Raw genomic sequence first — 21,787 nt, forward strand, 5'->3', positions numbered from 1 at the left:
GTACCCAGGAGTTGATCGATTAAATTAGTGCATGCAGCCTGCCCATTAAAGCAGAGTTCCACCGAAAAAAATAAATTAAAAGTCAGCATCTACAAATACTGGAGCTGCTGACTTTTAATATTAGGACACTTACCTGTACGGGGTGCCCACAATGTCATCACCTGTAGCCGATCTGTTCCTCGGCTCCCGGGTGGAGGCGCCGGCATCTTCAGTAAGGGAATCAGGAAGTGAAGCCTTGCAGCTTCACAGCATGGTTCCCTACTGCACGTGTGCGAGTCAAGATGCACGTCCTCACTGGCCCCTACTGTCTTCTGGGACCTGTGTGTGACAGAGGAGGGGCCGGACATGGCGTAGATCGCCACGGAATCTGCAGCGATCTATCCTGGGAAGTGGGAGCAAATACATGTATTAGACAGGCTTCTGCTCCCCCCTCCCCATGAAAGGTGCCAAATGTGACACCGAAGAGGAACCGGAAAAGCAGAAGTTCCATTTTTGGGTGGAACCCCAGTTTAACGGTTCAAATCTCCACTGGTTTCTGCTGAACCAGCCAAGATTCAAACCATGTATGGCCAGCCTTAGTCATGACTACATTTTCCTTTAAAAGGTGGAAATTCTGTAAGGTGAACTTACACTGGACCCCTTACACTGGATCCCTCCCCCCCCCCGGTCCGGCTGTACCTGAAGCCAGCGATTACCCACTAGGAGACATCGGGTCGCAGCTTCACCAGTCAGGGGATTTGAAATCCCTGTGGCTTAATCACCTAAACGTACCTCATAAAGGTACATATAAGAGGCATTCTAATTGGTCGATGCAGTCACATGGATGGCGTCGACCAAGCAAAACCTGCCTAGCCTGTACTGTCAGCGCTGGAGAAGAAGAGAGAAAGCTGCAGGGATTTCAAATCCCCAGACCGGTGAAGCGGCAACCCAATGTCTCCTAGCTGGCAATCACCGGTTTCAGTTACAGCGGGACCATGTGCGATGGGGAGGGGGTCCAGTGTAAGTATACTTTACAGATTTTCTGTAAATGTGAACTTACAATTTAAAGAGAACCTGTAGATGTATGTACTAATCTGAATCACCTCCAGTGATTTCCATCCTTTGTTTAGCCTCACTCCAATCCTGATAACAAGCTGTTAATTGACAATTGCTCACGTAAAGGAAAGCTAAAGGCCTAAATAATTGACAGCTTAGCCGCTCTTTTAGCAACCCAGAAAGAAGGCTGTTGTCAAGTCTAGCAGAAAAGAAGGAAGCTTCAAAAGCTGAAAAATGTAATGGAAGCTGAAGCTTCGGAATAAATTGAAGATAGGTGACACAGCCTCTGGAGAAGTGGATATAATAATTCTCCTAATGCAGGGATCTTGCATTAGGATTTTTTTACTCAAATATCAGGATGGTGCATAACAAACTGGTCTTCACAAATCCATATACAGTGGAACCTTGGATTACAAGCATAATCCGTTCCAGGAGAATGCTTGTGATCCAAAGCACTCGCATACCAAAGTGAGTTTCCCCATAGAAGTCAATGAAACCAAGATAATTGGTTTGACTTCTATTGCATGCAATACCACATATGACCAGAGGTGGGGGGTGCCGGAGAGCATCGGAAATACTCAGGGACAGCTCGACTGAACTCACCCCTCCCCCCTCGCACCTCTGGCCAAATGCAGTGCTGCACACCCCATTGGCTTGAATCCTGCTCGTGTTGCAGGGCAACACTCGCAAACTGAGTCAGGATTATTTTTAAAAAGTTGTTCGTCATTCAAATCACTTGTTAACCTTGTTACTTATTAACCAAGGTTCCACTGTACTTCAGAAATCTTCCATAAAGCCAAAATGAAAATCAATGAGGTTTGGGATTCTCGATTTGGCTTAAAACACATGAGTAAATATATTTCAATTTTTAAGACATGCAGTAAGTGAAGCAATGCAGTTTATTTGCATAAGACATCAAACTTTATTTAAAAGCCACAAAACTATATGTTATATCTTTATATATATATGTGTGAATATTATACATTATATATTTGTACAAATGTGTATAATCTTTACTGTTTAAATAATGAAGCCTTATTTGTATGCATATTATTTTTTATTATACACAGGTTATTTGGTATTACTTCATTAGTTCAAACTGATTGTTCAAGCACATGGAAATTCTTTGCAACTCCCCAACGAAATTGGTACCACTTTACGAATCCTGTTGTCCTTTTAGGACTGTATTACACACTGGCAACACTCATACGTCTTTGGCTGCAGGAGCCTGTTGTAAGTGTAATATTTTATTAATTATTTATTTTTATTGATCCTTGAATTGGATTGGATGTTGTTACTCCGATGAAAACACATTAAAGAATCCACTTAAATATGACTGTATAAACCTCTTTAATGGACCTATTTGTTTTCAGACTAGTACTGTACTGTAAGAAGGTTAGCATTTTCACTTTGCCATCGATCTGTATTGATCACTGAGCTTCTCTGCCCTTGTATAATATAATTGTTGTTTCCTGTGTGTTTGAGTGTCTTGTCCATCGAAATTTGTTAACAAGCATAATACCTTTCTAGGATGTGCATACTGTTATGTGATGACCATGCCAGTTAGGTTCATATAGTTCAGGAGTAAACTAAAAAGACATGGGTATATGATATGCAAAGTTAATCAATCCCACTGTGATCTTCCCCCTTTGGGGACCATTATATTGCTGATCAGTATGGTTGTCACTATATTTTTAAATTGTTCATGCCTTGTATGTTTTATTGATTTTGTATTAATAAAAATCTTTACTAATTTTTTTTTTTTATATATATGTGTTCTCACACGTGACTCTAATTGGTTACCTGAACCGTGATAGTCCTACTGCCCATGCCCCTTGTCTTTTTGGTCTGGGGACCAAATACTAGACATTTCTATAGTCAAACTTTTAGGATGATGGTACAACCCAGGGCCAATCCGCCCTATAGGCTCACTATGCAAGCCGCTTAGGGCCCAGCAAAGCTGCGAAGGGCCCCCCAAATTACTAGAGGCCCCGCCTGGTGAGAACTCATTTTCGCCCCCTCACCCCGCTTCTCAACTCGCTGGCTGCATGGGAGAAGAGGTAAGAAGTCAGCACCCCCTGCTTCTCAATTTAATGTAAGATGTAATTTCCGACAGCAGAACACCCCCTCCCCCCGCTTCTCAAATTTCTTTAATGTGACATGTCAGCACCCCCCGCTTCTCATTTTTAATGTGCCATGTCATTTTGCTTAGGGCCCTAGGGAGGTCAGGATCGGCACTGGTACAACCAACTACAATTTATCACATTTCTGTAGAGGCTCTACTTTAATTTCATATGCAAAATTAAATAGAAATAAATAGCCAGATTCACATACATCGGCGTATGTTTAAGCTGGCGTAGCGCAGCCCATTTGCACTACGCCGATGTAAAATAGAGGCAAGGCCAGTATTCGCAAAGCACTTGCTCCCTAAGTTACGTCGGCGTAGCGCAAATGGCCCGGCGTAACCCCGCCTAATTCAAAATAGGCAGGTAGTTGGGGGGCGTGCTCCATGTAAAGTACCCGTGACCCCATGTAAATGAGGGCCGTTGGTACGGCGCATGCGCGCGCATGCTCAGAATCACGTCGCAAATACTCATTGCTTTCGACGTGAACGTCACCTACGCCCAGCCCCATTCACGTACGCTTATGCAAACAACGTAAAATACGACGGCTGTTCCGTCGTCCATACCTTGCATGGGCTGAATTTTTGGTGGTTTATCTTTACGCCAGCGTATGTCTTATGTAAACAGCATATCTTACTGCGACGGGCGTACGTACGTTCGTGAATCGGAGTATCTTGCTCATTTACATATTCAACACGTAAATTCACATACACGCCCCTAGCGGCCAGCGTAAATATGCACGGAAGATACAACGGCGTAGGAGACTTACGTTGGTCGTATCTTAGCAACAGTGAAGCGTATCTCAGTTTGAGAATACGCTTAAATATACAACGGCGCTCAATCGAACTTACGACGGCGTATCTACTGATACGCCGTCGTAAGTCTCTATGAATCCGGCTAAAAGTTTTTTTTTAGAAGAGGGAAGATTTTCAAAACCCAACTCCACTGAAATTTTTAAATGGAGCAGTGAAGGGTTAAAGCTTATTTTTTTTAAAGTTCTTGTTAAAGTTTTTTTTTTAATATCAATCTCTGTCCCTATTAGCTCCCATTCACACTTGTCCTGCAAATTGGGACTGCAAAGTCGCATGACAAGTCGTTCCCCATGATTTCCAATGATAACCATTTATATATGTGCGACTTCAAGTCGTGCCTGTACTACTTTGGTCCAACTTTAATGCAAGTTGAGGTCCATGGACCTCAAGTTTACACAGGCATACCCTGAAATCGGGTCAAAATCGCAGCAAAATCTCAGCGGTGTGAAAGGGGCCTTAGTCAATCCCCTATTACTTCCTTTAAAGGCCAAAGGGGGCATGTACAAAAATTAAAATACATTTCTAGTAGAGTGAGGAAACGTTGAAACGTTTGACAATGTTTTTATTGGTGCCCATGCCTTTCTCCCCATGACAATCGCATCTTCCATTTCCTGTAATGGGGACAGTAAGTGAGAAATAATCTCCCCAATGGGATAACAGAGAGGATTAAAATCTGACATTTATTTTAACTGGTCCTCGCTCAAAACTAAAAGGTGGCTTGTGTTAGGCTTTCAAGTTACATTACATAGATTATATATTTATCTGTTATTAAAGATGTGTACTTAGTAGTACTTAGTACTTCCTAGAAAATTTCACGTGGAGGGTTGCAAAGTCAATATACCCAAAAATTGTACCTAATAGACATAACTTTTGTCAAATCTGGGTTTTCTTGTTCTAGATAAGCTATGAAGACAATAAAGAAGATGAAGAAGGGGAAAAGGAAGGAGAGTACAGCCCAGCCCCTCTAACTGCAGAAAGAAGACGCAGTCTGTGGTATGCCACCCACTATCCCACAGATGAAAGAAAAGTAAGAATCAATAGAAAAAAATGTTTATCCTCCTCTAATTATTTTGGATCATAATCTTTTCAATCATGGATCATACCATGCCTTAAATGTTTCTGTTCAAGATATTTAGCAGTAATTGGAAATAAATGCACTACCTTTCATCATACTTAAATTGTAAGCTGAAAGTGTAGTCAAGCAGCTAAATAGACAGTTTGAAGCAGTTGCAAGCTCCAGTCACAGTGCTGTAGTACTTATTTATCCTAGTCTAAATGCTGATGTACAGGTTGACTTTTAGTACCACAGACGTGATTTTTTTTTTTAAATACCGTACATAAATACATAACGGAATTAAATAGTTTTTATTTCTCTAATCTGCCTAGTCGCACACTTTCAACAATTGTTAGAAAAATAACATTTAAAATTTAAAACAAGCATTATTGTTTCTATATAGACACCATGTTTATTATGTTTTAGTCTTCAAAATAACGCATTTGATGTATTTAAATGCTATTGACATCATAACAAACCTGATTTCGCATTAATCACTACAATTCATTAATTTTACCAATTGCTTATCAGCTAACTTAAAGCGGAGGTTCACCCGTACAATATACTTTTTCCCCTTAGCTTCATGCTCGTTTTGTCTAGGGGAATCGGCTAGTTGTTTTAAAATATGTGCTGTACTTACGGTTTACGAGATGCATCCTCTCCGTCGCTTCCGGGTATGGGCTGCGGGACTGGGCGTTCCTATTTTGATTGACAGTCTTCCGAGAGGCTTCCGACGGTCGCATCCATCGCGTCACGATTTTCTGAAAGAAGCCGAACGTCGGTGCGCAGGCGCAGTATAGAGCCACACCGACGTTCGGCTTCTTTCGGCTACTAGTGACGCGATGGATGCGACCGTCGGAAGCCTCTCGGAAGACTGTCAATCAAGAAGGAACGCCCGCTCCCGAAGACCCATACCCGGAAGCGACGGAGAGGATGCATCTCGTAAACCGTAAGTACAGCTCATATTTTAAAACAACTAGCCGATTCCCCTAGACAAAACGAGAATGAAGCTAAGGGGAATGTTTAAAAAAATAGATTAATGGGTGAACTCCCGCTTTAAAGAGAAAGGAAACCACGTAAAATGTTCATATTTAAAAAAAAAACAGTAAAGTAAAAGCATAATGTACTAGTATGCACCACATACTAGCACATTATGAAATACCTACCTTGCACCACCGTGCTGTGAGCTCTGACAAACGCTTCCATCTTCACCCAGTCTTCTTTCTAGGTTTGCGTCCTCTGGCCATCCTCTGGCCGCGCCGTGATGACATCACTCCTGCACATGCACACAGGAGTCACAGACCACGCACAGAGCTCTGACGGGATGGAAAGGGTATACCGCCCCTTCAGAGCGCATGCGCCGGTGACATCACTGGTTGCATGAAGTGTGAATATCTCCTAAACCAGATTTAGGAGATATTCATAGTGCCTATAGGTAAGCCTTATTATAGGCTTACCTGTAGGTACAAGCCTGCAGAATTAGTTTATATCCACTTTAATGGACTTGATCATTGCGTTTATGCTTTTACTAATTGTCTAAAATAGGAAGAGTGCTCAAGTTGAGATTTTACCTAGTTAACTAGTGAAATGATGGCTTTTCTTTTTATGCTATCCTAGAACAATGTTAGATAGTGTCAGACAGGACCCGACTCATTCAGAACCCATTCTTCCAAGTAATGTTTTATGCAATATACAGTGTGATATTTTTGTAGAGTGCTTTGTTTAAAAAATCATATAATGTGAAGCCTGCTTTTCCACTGGATATGGGGAACCCTAAAGTTATTTGTGTAAACAACTCTTTAAAATTACTGTACGTGGTATCATGGTAAGCACCACATATACATTTAATTCTGTATAAAGGGCTTTCTGCATCAGATACGATACATTTTGGACCTCTGTTTTTAACTCCTACAGAAGCAACCTCACACTGATGCCTGAATTTTCACCCTATTTTTGTGAACTGCTGAAGGAAGATAGTGTTATAAAATAGAAAAGTCAAGTTTCTATTACTCCTGAAAACTGTTTGTGATTTAAGGTCATCAAAGTTCGGCACATTCAGTTTTTGGCTTGGTAACTGTGGCACGGTCAATGTTTGTGTAGGAATCGTTTATTGGAATAAAAAGTAACAGACCATCTTAGTGTTGCAGGTTCATACTGCTTGATTTCTTACATAAATCCATCAATTAGGCAGCACTTTAAATTATTGGGTTCAGTACTCCAGGGAAGGGTACTGGTAATGGTACAACATACAAAGACATTTCACAATTGTGTCCTCTCAACCTTGTGGCAACAGTTTGGGGAAGGCTATTTTCTCTTGTAGCATTACTGTGCCCTGTGCACAAATCCAGGTCTATAATTTGATGAGTGTGTGTTGAGAATCTTGAGTGGCCTTCACAGGGCCATGATCTCAACCCGATTGAACACCTTTGGGATGAATTCTTTTGCCCAGGTTCACACTGTGCTGTGGGAGTGAGGCCGTGCAAGTTCAGCTGAACTCGCATGATTTCACTCCCGCTGGCAGTCCCGATTTCGGCCGCGATTTCAGAGACATCTGTGCAGGTTTCTGCACAGATGTCAATGTAAATCGTGGGCCGAAATCGCAAAAAGTAGTACAGAAACTACTTTTTGAAATCGGTGCAGCGCCACAGATGGTGTATCGCACCGGACGGTGCCATTGCCGGAAATTTGCGGCAAATATCGCCGTTTTGACATGCGATTTGACATGCCAAATCGCATATCAAAACGCACCAGTGTGAACCAGGCAACATCAGTACCTGACCCCACAATCACTCTTTTGGCTTAACAAGCATAAAAATACCCCAGACAGACTTTAAGAAAGACTTTAAGAAAAAAAAGGCCTTTACAAAGCTGTGGAGGTTGCCAGAGACACAAAGAGGTTGATTTATTAAAGGCAAATAGACTGCAAGTACAGTTGCTCCAGAGCTTAGTAAATGAGGTAAAACTTCACATCACAAAGAATACTCAATCATGTGCAAGGAAAAGAAACTGAATTTTTGCTTGCAGATGATTGGTTGATGGAAGTCAGCAGAGCTTCTGCTCATTTACAAAGCTCTGGAGCAACTGCTATGGCAGAGTGCAGCTTCACATTGCAAAGTGTACAGTCTATTTGCCTTTAGTAATATCAACCTCGAAGGGATGGGGGGGGGGGGGGGGGACTCCGTATTCATGCCTACAATTTTTTAATGGGATGTCCAGCAAGTTAATATAGATGTGATGATCAGGTGTCCACACACTTTTGGTAATATATTGCACATATGCAAAAAAAGGGAAATATTTATTTATTGTGAGAAAAGAGAGAGAGAGATGTTATTTCAGATGGCAGATGACCTGTAAAATTAATTGTATCTATCTATCATCTGTCATTGCTACTGACTGTGTGTTCACCATTGTTTTTCTGTTACTGTATGTTCCAATAAATTATACTTCTTTTTTATATGCAGATATACAGTATTAAAGAATAAACTGTAGCTAAAATACCTGTTTTTAAAAGTAAAATTGGAAAGAATAGGCTACAATGAGAGAAAAAAAAATTGCACATTTTTAAATTTTGATTATTTTTCCTAATGAGTGAGGGTACAAAAGTCAAGATACCTACTTAGTCTGATGTCATGAAGTTGTCAAGTATGCATAAAAGACTCTTGATTACTTTATTGATTTTATGAAGAAGGGAAAATAATCACATTAATACACACACACACGGTTCCACGTAATTCAATTTGTATTGCAGGGTTACATTTGTGCAACTATGACACTGAAATTGACTATATTAACACCTTCACGCCTAAAACTAAAACAAATTTAAATGCCTAAGCACAGTTTTGCAACTTTGACATGTGTTAGTAAAACTGTACATATCGTCACAATGCCTTAGTGCAGGGGTAGGCAACCTCGGTCCTCCAGCTGTTTTGAAACTACAAGTCCCATGAGACATTGCAAGACCCTAACAATCACAGGCATGACTCCTAGAGGCAGAGGCATGATGAGATTTGTAGTTTCACCACAGCTGGAGGGCCGAGGTTATACCTTGTTTTTTTCCGGACAAATTGGCCTAAAACACACTGACACTAAGTGACACCGATACCAATTATAAAAAATATTTTTTTATTCTATTCAAAATATGCTGATCATGACCTTTGACCCTGACCTTGTCCTTTGCCACCCTAACACTAACACTGAAAACAATTTATGTTGTTATTTTTTTTCTTTAATTTTTCTTTATTTTTTATAATTCTGATTTCATTTATTTTTTTACACACTTTTTTTTATTTACAATGTTTCTTTCCTTTCATTCAAGAAAGGAAGTAAACACAGGGGTATGCTCTCAGTTACCGATCACTGTTATAGCCAATCAGAGGCTATCACATCGATCAGGTGGCCCGAAACCGACAGTCACGGGACCTAACTAAAATGTTAATATAGAGCTATGACTACTGTCTTGCTTGAATATATAAATAACAGTTTTTAGAAGGGCTGAAATGCTACTTCAGGTTCCTATTAGTTTTAGACACTGGTAGACATTGGCTAGGCCCTCATTCACATGATCTCTGCTTAAAGGGGTTGTAAAGGTTTGTCTTTTATTTTCTAAATCGGTTCCTTTAAGCTAGTGCATTGTTGGTTCACTTACCTTTTCTTTCGATTTTCCCTTCTAAATGTTTTTTTTCTTTGTTTGAAATTCTCACTTCGTGTTTCTCCTCAGTAAGCTTTCCACCATCATCGGAGCGGTGGAAAGTCATTTAGAACAGCTTACTGAGGAGAAACCGGAAGTGAGAAATTCAGACAAAGAAAGCAAAGAAAAAAAACATTTAGAAGGGTAATTGAAGGAAAAGGTAAGTGAAACAACAATGCACTAGCTTAAAGGAACCTATTGAAAAAATAAAAAACAAACCTTTACAACCCCTTTAAGGGAATATTAGTCAATCTGAACTTTGAAACACACACACACAAACCTTTGGTAGATATTATGTGATCAAGAGCTTTATGTGTCTTGCATTGAAGGAAAAATGGAACAACTTTTTTTTTTACAGAAAAAGTTTCATCCCCTCTAATACTCTGTCTCAGAAAACATGGTTATCATCGCTTTATGTTAATTTTTGTGTATAACACTACTTTAACAGCATTTGGTATTTTAGCTATTGGTTTACCTTTAATGAGAAAGAGCGTGTGTTTTATTTTGCTTTACATCTTTGCTGTGCAATTTAAAAAAATATTTAGTAACATTTTGTAATCCACAGCGATGTTGTATTGGTGGCTATTATTAATTTACTCTGCTTTGCTTTTTGCAGCTTCTTTCCATGACCCAAGATGAATTCAAGTCATCTGATGTTAGTATACACCAAAATTCATTCCACATTTGCTTTTCACTCTGCCTGTATACATGTGCAGAAGTGATAAATATTTTGTATATATTAATATATTATGCAGAGGTGATATATACACACACACACACACACACACACACACATATATATATATATATATATATATATATATATATTATTGAACAGAGAAGCATACTGTATAAGGACATCTTGATTCTGAGTATAGGTTTGTGTAATTTTACCAGTCTACATTTGACAAGCATACATTTTATCAGGTCATTTTTCTTTTACACTCTTTAAATCCACCCAAAGCAATGGTATATTGATAAAAAGAAAAACAAATGAGCCTTACTATACAGTAGTGAAGGTGTCAAATTCAAAAATAAAATAAAAGTGTGCAAAGTCTTACAATTAGTGTTTTTTAGAAAGTAGCTACTGAGTAGTGGTCTCTTTTCAGAGATTCAACATGCCCCCTGCTAAATTAGATCTGTGGCAATCTTAAAAGCTTATGTTTTCTGCTGAATAAAGAGTGCCAGCTCTGACTCAATGGAAGCCATGTCAGACCTTTGCAGAGAGACCGCAGCTTCCACAAAAAGTGTCCTTTTTTGCAGCATGCTGAAAAGGTTCTGTCTTTTCTGCTCAGGCTATGGCTGCTTTCTAAAGAAAACAAACGTTTGTATGTTGTTTGTTTGATGTACTTAGAACAGTGTTGTCTTGTGGCGCACCAAAAAGATCAACAAAAAAATTACGGCACGCCTATAAAGATTTAAAAAAAAAAATTATGGTGAAGAACTTATTTATTTTTACATATATATTACATTTTAAATGTAATGTGAAGGATGTGCTTTCGAGAGAAAAATCAGACTGAAGCGATTGTAATCTTCTTTATACTTTCGCTTGCTTCCTTGCTTTTCATTTAACAGTTTCTCTTTCAGAGTTCCCGACATGATTAAGTATTTCTCTATCGCTAAACAATGAACAAACTTTATTTATAAGCATCAAAGTTGAAATAGAAGGGCCTCTATTATTATAATATAATTAGAGCGATCTAGTTTTCTCGAGATCTCGCACAAGTCTTGCGCTACGAAAGGAACCAATGAATGACAAATTGACAGACATCGCATTTTTATATATGTTACTTTTTTAACTTTTGCAACATTGATTTACCATTAAATTTTTCGATATGTTCAAGGTTTCAAAACTCTAGCAATTTTGAAAAGACTTTTCAAACTCCTACGGCACACAGTTTGAGAAATAGAAAGTTCAATTGAGCATTAAATAATGTAAAAGATTTTTATAATAGCAGTGAAGATAATGAGATAATGAATTGTTGTAATAAATAAAATGCAGTTAAATCCTAAAAACACAGATGAAGAAAACCAGACTCATTTGATGACATGGCTGTATGTCATTTGACTTTAAATAGTTTGGATCAAGCTGGTTCAAAAAATTATTTACTTCACTAACAGTTGCAGAGGCTGTGTGCACTGTATAATCTGTTCTTAGCCTCAGTGTCATATAGTAATATAGTATACAGAACTGTGTACGGGGAGTGTCACAAGAAATTCCTGTCCAACTTCCAGAACAAAATCGAGTCAGCCTTTCACAGGGAGTTTTGTATTTGATGAATGAATACAAAACTTCCTCTGATTGTTGGGGCCTGGGAGCTGTATACGGAAGTTAACCACTTAAGGACCGGGCCTATTTTTCAGACTCGGTGTTTACAAGTTAAAATCTTTTTTTTTTGCTCGAAAATTACTTAGAACATTATAAATATTTTTTTCTAACACCCTAGAGAATAAAATGGCAGTCGTTGCAATACTTTCCGTCACACGGTATTTGCGCAGTGATCTTTCAAGAGCACTATTTTTGGAAAATAATACACTTTTTTGAATACAAAAATTAGCCCAATTTTTTTTATATTGTGAAAGATAATGTTACGCCAAGTAAATTGATACCCAACATGTCACGCTTCAAAATTGTGCCCGCTCGTGGAATAGCGACAAACTTTTACCCTTAAAAATCTCCATAGGCGACGTTTAAAAATTTCTACAGGTTACCAGTTTTGAGTTTCAGAGAACCCTACCTAAATACTTACTTAACAATCTTGTTTCACAGAAGCAGAGGCTCTCTCGGCCTGCTCTCTCGTTTTTCAGACAAAGCAGTCAATGGCTTGTGCTGTTGTCAATCACAGCCAGTGAGGAGGGAGTGGGGGGCAGGGCCGAGCTACAGTCTGTGTGTCTTATGTACGCACAGAGCTGGCTTGGAAGTCAACACATACAAGGGCCCCCATACTAAGCAACTTGCTATGGGGTGGTGCCTTGCAGCAGGGAGGGGCTAGGAGCAATGGCTTGGGACCCGCGAAGAGGAGGATCCGGGCTGCTCAGTGCAAAACCATTTCACAGAGCAGGTAAGTATACATTTTTTATTTATTTTTTGCTGTTTTTTTTCTCTTTAGACTTTAGACGCCTGTAAAGCGGCTAAAATGCGCCTCTTAAGCCTCCCCAGTGTGAAAGCCCAAGTGCTTTCACACTGGGGCGGTGAGCTTGCAGGACGGGAAAAAAAGTCCTGCAAGCAGCATCTTTGGGGCATTGAAATTATTGCACACGCTGCTGAAGCGCCTGCGTAGCACTTTAGCAGCGTTGCAACATGGGCGTTTTTAACCCTTTCTTTAACCTCTAGCGAGGGTTAAGAGCGCCCTGCTAGTGGCCGGAAAGCACCGCTAAAACAATGGAAAATTGCTGCTAAAACTAGTGCCGCTTTACCGTTAATCCGGTGCAGCCCACTGTGAAAGGGGTCTTAATAAAATGTTATCCCTTACAAGTACGTTATGAAACTATAAAATGTATATATACTGTACATGCTGAACTGCCTCTCATACATATTTCATTGCTGCTATAAGTATGCGTCATGAATTATGGAGCTTGTACTAAAAGAGAAGAGGGCTTACATTCTGTTTAATGGTCTAGCACAGCTGGAGGGCCGTCATTTGGAGATCCCTCCAAACGACGGCCCTCCAGCTGTGCTAGACCATAAAACAGTCTAGCAGACTTTATCTGCAGAGTTTGAAACCAGGCTTTACCTGCATTTAGGTGTTTAAAATGATCTTTACTTAGGTTGTATGTAGTTGCCATTACTTGGGCTGATGTAGTGGATAAGTGCTATGCTTATAACTTACATTGTACTGAAAAGCAGTATGTTTGCAATATGTTCTATTATGTTTCGCCATTAATAATTCTTAACTAACTACTACTTAACAGGTATTACTTGTAACAGTTAATGGGACTCCAGTTGATTACCATACGATAAATACATCACTTCCTATAGAAAATGGACCAACTAAAATAGATATGTACTCCACACCACAATACAAGTGGGAGCACAATGATGAAATCTCAGGTAACAGCTTTTTTCCAGCTCATTGTGTAATGACTTGTGTTGATGTAAGTTTCATATAAAGAAAAGTGCTAAATCATCTGTTATTTTGTGCTGTTAAACAGAATTTCTTTTAGTCCTTGTTAAAGAAAAAGACCTCATAAAACTATTTTTTAAAGTAATCCTGTACTATGTTTTACAATAGGCAAATCTAATACAAGACATCTTACTTTCCTAACACTACACACCTTCCCAATGCTCTGCTAAAGTCAGCCAAAAATCTCATGCAGATACTGCCTCCTATGTGACAGTGATCAGGCCTGGCAATAGGTCATTTAGGCAAAGAGCACTATATTGTGGAGGGTGGAGAGTTGTGTGCATCTGTTCCCCATAACCAAAGTTTGAGTTCTATTGGGGATCCAATTGAGAAGGTGCTGTTAATGTAGAATGTACCCCCATTTTAAAGTCCCCTGTATAAGTGTTGTGTTATCTTTTAAGATATTGGTACAGTGTCCCTTTACCTAATTGATTCCCAAATAATTGCACCCTCTTTCTTCCTCTGGACAAGAATGCTTAATTTTGTAGTTGTGTTGGTTTAGCACCTATTAATTTGCTCATAACACTAAAATAATTTTCAATTTGGGTTTGTGAGGATAGGATCTTGTAGGCTACCCCATTTTTATAGGTCTGTGATTGCAAAGCTGCTGAATAACATTTGCCTCTAGGATGAGTGATTGGTGTTTACACAAGTGGGCTAACTTAAAGGAGTCTTATGCTCTCTTATTTTAGTTAATAATGTAAATTAATATAAGTTTCAATATACAATCATCTACAAGAGAAAGGAAAAAAAATAGGATTTGGATGATCAAAGGAAACTTAGCTTGAACACTTACTTTGTAAAGTACCTCTTTACCACTTTAGTAAATCAACTCCAGAAAATTCAAATATCAGTCTCAGAGCCCAGCAGGTATGTTAGAGTAGGTAAGTGGTATTTATGTATTTACTGTGCCATATTGGATAAGCCTCCACAAGCCCCTTTATTAACCTTATCTTATGCTTTGTCTTGCTGATCAAGTTTATAACAATAAAAATGTATGTAGTACTCAGCATGTGTACTATGAAGAAGAATTAGTAACATGTGTTCCATTAGAAAAGAAAGAAGAGGAAGAAGAAGAAGAGATGGAGGTGGATGTTTCTGAAAAAAAAGAAAATACCAAGGTTCACGTCATGGTTGTTGCATTACAGTTCATCATGAAGCAAAGCTATATATGTGCTCTTATTTCTATGATGGTAAGCTGTAATAACACAAACTTTAATGCGTAATGCCATGTAGCTATAATAAACAAAGCTCTCTAACTCTGACCTTCTTAGAAGATTTGATGCGCTTATCTTTGTATTATATTTCACAGACAACAATATGTGTTTTTATATTATATGAAATAAAGAAACATTTTTATACAAACTTTATGATATTGCACGGTAAGTGTGCACGCCATGGTATATTTAAAGTCCCAAAATGCTCTCTGCCCTTTTGCTATAATAAACTAAGGTTGATTTCATATAGAACAACTGGATTTTTTCCATTTTTAATTGAGTGCGAGAGCTTTACAGTTTTTTGCCTTGGCTAAATGTTGTTTGTGATAAAGTGTTGCATCAGCCAAATAAAAGGTTCAGCTTTGGTGCCCTGGAACTAGTATATTTCTGAGAAGACAGCAAATGGTTTCCTCTTTTAGAAACTATCACTTATATACTTTCCATAACAACATCTTATCGTAAGACTCCATGCACACTGGGCTTAAAAAAACATCTATTCTCTCAAGAGTAAAAAAACGCTCATATAGAGCATTTTTTGTACAAAGTTTAGACGAGTCTAGGAGAGTTTTAATTTTTTTCTGCCTCCAAGCTCCAACCAGAAATGCGAATGAGAAGGGTTTTTTTTCTGCCTCTTAAAGTTGATCTCAAAATATGCCTGTAAACGTCATAATGTGCATGAACACATAGGATAACATTGAGTTGCTTCTACAGGCAGAACACAAAACTCCTGTAGAAGCAAAATGTTTTATGCCAGTGTGCATGGAGCCTAAAAGAGCAAATTCAGCTTTATAACATTTTCTGTGTATAACATACGCTGTGTTTATTGTATATTTTCTGGTATATTTATTTACCGTTTTTAATAAACAGACACTTACCTGCCCCACGGTCCAGCGATGCGGCCACCCGGAGCGTCGCTCCTCTATCCCTCCTCTCCACCGGTGCCATCATAGCCACTGTGGGCACCTGGCCATGACAGCATTCGGCTTCACGGCCGGGCACACACTGTGCATGCGTGAGTAGCGCTGCGCTCTCCCAGTGGACAGGCAATCTTCTGGGACCTGTCACATGTCCCAGAAGATTGCAGAGAGGGAGGGGCCACCTAGGGGGAGAGGAGGAGTTGCCTAGGCGGCCCATAGGCGGAAGAAGGAAGTGGAAAAGGAAATCCCACTCAAAAGAAAGTACCCAGTCCCCCCCCCCCCCCCAAAATATTACATGCCAAATGTGGCATGTAAGGAGGCGAGGAGTGCTTAAAGCAGAAAGTTTCACTTTGGCTATAACTGATATAGAAAAGCACAGTGCTACTCTCTAAACCCAAATAGAGAAGCAGAACATATGATTTTATTTTTTTAATACACCCACTTACATAATAACTGGATCAGTGGTAGTACAATTTATTAATGAAGACACAAATGATAGTTCTTACTAAGCTTCAGGCAAAAAAAAAAGGCAAATGAATGCATTTTTGCATTCATTAAAAAAATAAATTAAACACCTACATTTGTATTGATTTTGAGGAGAAGAAATTTGACTTTACACTGTTGTCAGCAACCACCTCCCTGCTAGATTTTCAGAGACTTTTAAAAAACCAAAAGGGTGTGTCATATTCTGTAGAACTCAAGCAAAACATGTTATTGATCTCCAACCCTAGATTCTATATAGTAGTTATTATTTATGTGTTTAATTTATAAATTCCATTATAAATAACATTTTTATATTCTTGGTCCTCGTTTAAAATGCTTAGTAAATTTTGTATTTTAATTGATTGGAATGCAATATGTTTACAAGGTCTGAAAACTATCTTGTCTCCTTTTAGGCATGGAGCATCACGTACCACAGTTGGTTAACCTTTGTGTTGCTTATTTGGTCATGTGCCCTCTGGATGATTCGCGATAGGAGGAAATATGCCATGATTAGTTCACCCTTCATGGTCATCTATGGCAATTTATTATTAACTTTACAGTATATATGGAGCATAGAGTTGGATCCAGAACTAAGTGAAGTTTCAGGTCTTCTTGAAAGAAAAAAACCAGAAGAGCTTGCATCAAAGGTGAGCTTTAGCACATAAAATATATCGGTAGAAAAGGGCCAAGTAGAAAAAGCTTGGTTCGAGATTCTTTTTTACAAATTATATTTTTATGCATAAGTATCTTACATTGGTAATTTAACAAATACTGTATATTACTATTCATTGTCATTACATACAGTGCCTTGAAAAAGTATTCATACCCCTTGAAATGTTCCACATTTTGTCATGTTACAACCAAAAACGTAAATGTATTTTATTGGGATTTTATGTGATAGACCAACACAAAGTGGCACATAATTGTGAAGTGGAAGGAATTGATAAATGGGTTTAAATTTTTTTTACAAATAAATATCTGAAAGTTTTGTTGTGCATTTATATTCAGCCCCCTTGAGTCAATACTTTGTAGAACCACCTTTCGCTGCAATTACAGCTGCAAGTCTTTTTCGGGATGTCTCTACCAGCTTTGCATTCTTCTTTGCAAAATAGCTCAAGCTCTATCAGATTATAAGAAGAGCGTCTGTAAACAACAATTTTCAAGTCTTGCCACAGATTCTCAATTGAATTTAGGTCTAGATTTTGACTGGGCCATTCTAAGACATGAATATTCTTTGATCTAAACAATTCCATTGTAGCTCTGGCTGTATGTTTAGGGTCATTGTCCTGCTGGAAGGTGATTGTCCGCCCCAGTCTCAAGTCTTTTGCAGACTCTAACAGGTTTTCTTCTAAAATTGCCCTGTATTTGGCCCCATCCATCTTCACATCAACTCTGACCAGCTTCCCTGTCCCTGCTGAAGAAAAGCATCCTCACAACATGATGCTGCCACCAACATGTTTCACAGTGGGAATGGTGTGTTCAGGGTAATGTGCAATGTTAATTTTCTGCCACACATAGCGTTTTGCTTTTAGGCCAAAAAGCAAAATTTTGGTCTCTTCAGACCAGAGCACCTTCTTTTACATGTTTGCTGTGTCCCCCATATGGCTTCTCGCAAACTGCAAATGGGACTTCTTATGGCTTTCTTTCAACAATGGCTTTCTTCATGCCAGTCTTCCATGAAGGCCAGATTTGTGGAGTGCACAGCTAATAGCTGTCCTGTGGAAAGATTCTGTGGATCTCTGCAGTTCCTCCAGAGTTACCATGGGCCTTTTGGCTGCTTCTCTGATTAATGTTCTCCTTGCCCGGCCTGTCAGTTTAGGTGGACGCCCATGTCTTGGTAGGTTTGCAGTTGTGCCATTCTCTTTCCATTTTCGGATGATAGATTGAACAGTGCTCCCTGGGATGTTCAAAGCTTGGATTTTTTTTTATAACCTAACCCTGCTTTTAACCTCTCCACAACTTTATCCCTGACCTGTCTGGTGTACTCCTTGGCCTTCATGATGCTGTTTGTTCACTAAGGTTCTCTAGCAAACCACTGAGGGCTTCACAGAACAGCTGTATGTATACTGAGACTAAATTACACACAGGTGGACTCTATTTACTAATTAGTTGACTTCTGAAGGCAATGTGTTCCACTCAATTTTAGTTAGAGGTATCAGAGTAATAGAGAGAGAAAATGATAAGGTGAAAATCAGCAATGATGCTTCTCTTCCTTTTAGCTTTTCAAAAGTACAGGTTACAAACACACATCCACAACTGTCATCAAACTGGTGGGAAATGGGAGCACATGTGCACCCTTTTTTAAGTGTCAGGAAAGGGGTACTGGCACAAATAAGCTATTAATTTTTCAAGGAAATTTCACTTAGCTTAGTAAGTGAAATGAATCTCTGCTGACTTCCATCTTCTAATCATCTTCTAATCATGTGCAAGCATTTAGTTTTCCTTGCACGTGTTTGGGTATTCCTTGAAAAGGGAATTTTCACCATATTCTATAAACTAAGAGAAAGTTCCTTTGCAAATAAAAAATTCTCTTGCAAAGTGAACAGCTATTTGCCTATAGTAAAACAACCCCCTTGTCTGCAGGACTGCCAGTATGACAAGGGCTGCATCAGTGAGGTTTCTTGTTTGAGAGAAAATGGTGCAGCGCTATACATCCAAATAATAATACAATGTATACCATGCATAAAAAAATTATGAGTATAGAAAGTCCCAAGTGCATTAGTCTCTATGCCTCTTAATTTATATCACAGACTTAATATACATCAATGAGTGGTATGCTATTATTTGGTAACATCTAAAACAGTAATGAAAAACTTATTTTGATTAAGTGCAGAAATTATGACAGAACAGTGTAACGAAACTTATTCCTGCATAATACCAGTGTGATTGATTAAACTTTTTTTTCTTTCTTTGATCTAGATCCTTTTTAATGTTACATTCTGGCTTTTGCTCAGACAACACCTTACTGAGCAAAATCAGTTAAAGGAAAAGGAAGCGACTTTATCAGAAATCAAAGTTGGAAGCCAAGAAAAAGGTATGAAAACACTGGCATTCATTTAGGTAAATATTACATTTTTAATGCTTCAGGAATAATTGAATATTGTACCCATGCTATCTTAGAAGATGAAGTCCAAAAAAGTGAAGAAGAAGAAGTAGATGATCAAAATGATATCATGAAGGTGCTAGGAAACATGGTGATGGCAATGTTTGTTAAGTACTGGATTTACGTTTGTGGAGGAATGTTCTTCTTTGTGAGTTTTGAAGGAAAAATTGTCATGTACAAAATCATCTACATGATGCTCTTCCTTTTCTGTGTGGCATTGTATCAGGTATGTATACCACACTTGTTCATTCTTGCCCTTTCTTAAGACTTTACTACAATATGATGGATTTTTTCTAAAATTAGCATCAGACAGGAAGATTTCCCCACCTTCCCCACTTCTATGGAGAAGAGTGAAGGTTAATTTTTTTTTTAAGTATGCATTGTTTAAGAGCTTCGAGTTATGCCCCGTACACACGATCTGGCTTTTGCCCGGCCAAATCACATCGGAATTCCAAAGGAACATGTTCTATATCTAAAGTCCGATGGAATTCATCAGAATGAAAAAACTCAGATGGGGCTACACACGATCGGAAAATCCGATGGAAAAAGTTCATCTGACTTTTTCCATCGGAAATTCCGATCGTGTGTACGGGGCATAAGACTTGTGTTGGGCCCATCCCTTAATGGGAAGATATATCCTTACCTGCTGTTTGCTGTTCTTGGGGATGTACTTGCTCATCAGAGCAGGAAGAGAATAACCTTACGCTGGCATTTATAACAAAAATTAAAAACACTAGCTAAAGGTTTTGGCTAAAGCAGTCACCATACTGCAAAATATGTTTTTTTTCCTAAAGTGGAACTCCAGGTAAACAGCTAAATACCCAGTTAAAATGCAAATATGTTTAACCTGCGCAAGGATTTGTAATTTTTCCTCAGCTGGTACCGGTACAGCGCCACCTTTAACGACACAGAGATGCACAGGTGATGCATGCATCCCCATGTTGATAGTCCCATAGATGTCTAATGGAACATGCAGCTGCACGGGTACAGTCAGTTGCTATTTTCTTAAAGATTGGTTGTCCAGGAATTTGTCTTAGGCCCTATTTACATTTGTCGATTTGGGATCGTGGGCAGAATCATTGCAATTCTGCCATTAATCCAAATCGTGATGCAATAGTGGCAAAACTCACCACTTGTGTTTGAGTGCCATTCATTTTTAAGGGCACCTCAAACATGGTACGGTTTTGCCATGATTATCATGCAATAAATGGCTCGGCAATTGAGGCATCGCATGGAGCTTGTCACCCAAAAGAAGCTCCTGCTCATAGTAGAAGGCTAACAGACCAGAGATAACATATTTGATGCTCAACATGTGAATTAGACACAAGTAGCAGCATTATACAGCACTACTACAGTTCTAATCCAAGAACCAAGGGTATATAAGCTCAGAGTAACAGAAGAAAACAACGGGGGAAAAAATATTAGGATGAGTATAAAGAACTAGAGTACATGCATGGTAACAGAGGAAGTCTTCTCCCATGTCAGTTAAAAATCGACCAATACCTAAAAGGATCCTATGCAAACCTTTGGTTGTGTAGGCTTCCCAATAGACCCAGTGTTTATAGAATATTTTGCAGATTAGCATTCATTATAGGCATTATATTTCTTGTATACTGTGCATGTGTTAAGTCTATATGTCTTTTTGCTTCTACAATATTTGGGGCTTCCTAGGATTTAAATTTCTGAGCCACCATCGCTCACGCTGCGAATAACACATGCATGAGTATGGGTAAGATTCATTAAAACTTGAGCACTCAGAATCTGGAACAGCTGTGCATGGTAGCCAATCAGCTTCTAACTTCAGCTTGTTCAGTTAAGCTTTGACAAAAAATCCTGGAAGCTTGATTTCTATGCAGAGCTACACCAGATCCAGAATGGTCCAGTGTTAGTAAATCAACCCCTATAAGTCTGAAAAATGTTGGATATGTCTCTATTCCCACACTGAGAACAGCCAATTCAGGGCTCGCTTTCTAAAGAACACCCGTTAAATTTAAAATTAGGGAGGGATTTTTTGGGACATTTCCCCCAAAATATGCAGCTTGAGTGTGAGTAGTTACTAATAATGGTTCTCTGTCCTTGCTGCTCCGTAAGGGGTGCGGGAAGTTTATTTTCCCATATAAGCAGTGGAGTGGACTTAGTGAATATAAGTTTTGAATGCAGCAAATTGTAAATATGGGAGATTCCTTTGCCTTTACTAGCAGGGAAATTCCAAAAGCACCAGACATTATCAGG

At 38.9% G+C, this 21,787-nt stretch overlaps 1 protein-coding gene across 7 annotated transcripts in view; it reads left to right on the forward strand.

Annotated features, from left to right (window-relative positions):
• The window catches only part of PIEZO2 (piezo type mechanosensitive ion channel component 2), a 432,615-nt gene that overhangs the window by 286,077 nt on the left and 124,751 nt on the right, over nt 1–21,787 (forward strand). For 6 of the 7 annotated variants that reach the window (XM_040353951.1, XM_040353956.1, XM_040353950.1 and 3 more), the window contains exons 8-15: nt 2,106–2,268; nt 4,869–4,997; nt 10,328–10,366; nt 13,624–13,762; nt 14,889–15,028; nt 16,866–17,099; nt 19,372–19,486; nt 19,573–19,781. In XM_040353951.1, the coding sequence (XP_040209885.1) occupies nt 2,106–2,268; nt 4,869–4,997; nt 10,328–10,366; nt 13,624–13,762; nt 14,889–15,028; nt 16,866–17,099; nt 19,372–19,486; nt 19,573–19,781 (1,168 nt within the window). Of the gene's footprint in view, nt 1–2,105; nt 2,269–4,868; nt 4,998–10,327; nt 10,367–13,623; nt 13,763–14,888; nt 15,029–16,865; nt 17,100–19,371; nt 19,487–19,572; nt 19,782–21,787 lie in introns of those variants that run through there. The other variant, XM_040353955.1, reaches the window with a different exon arrangement.

This window comes from Rana temporaria, chromosome 5 (genome assembly GCF_905171775.1).
Source record: "Rana temporaria chromosome 5, aRanTem1.1, whole genome shotgun sequence".
Classification (NCBI taxonomy): Eukaryota; Metazoa; Chordata; class Amphibia; order Anura; family Ranidae; genus Rana; species Rana temporaria.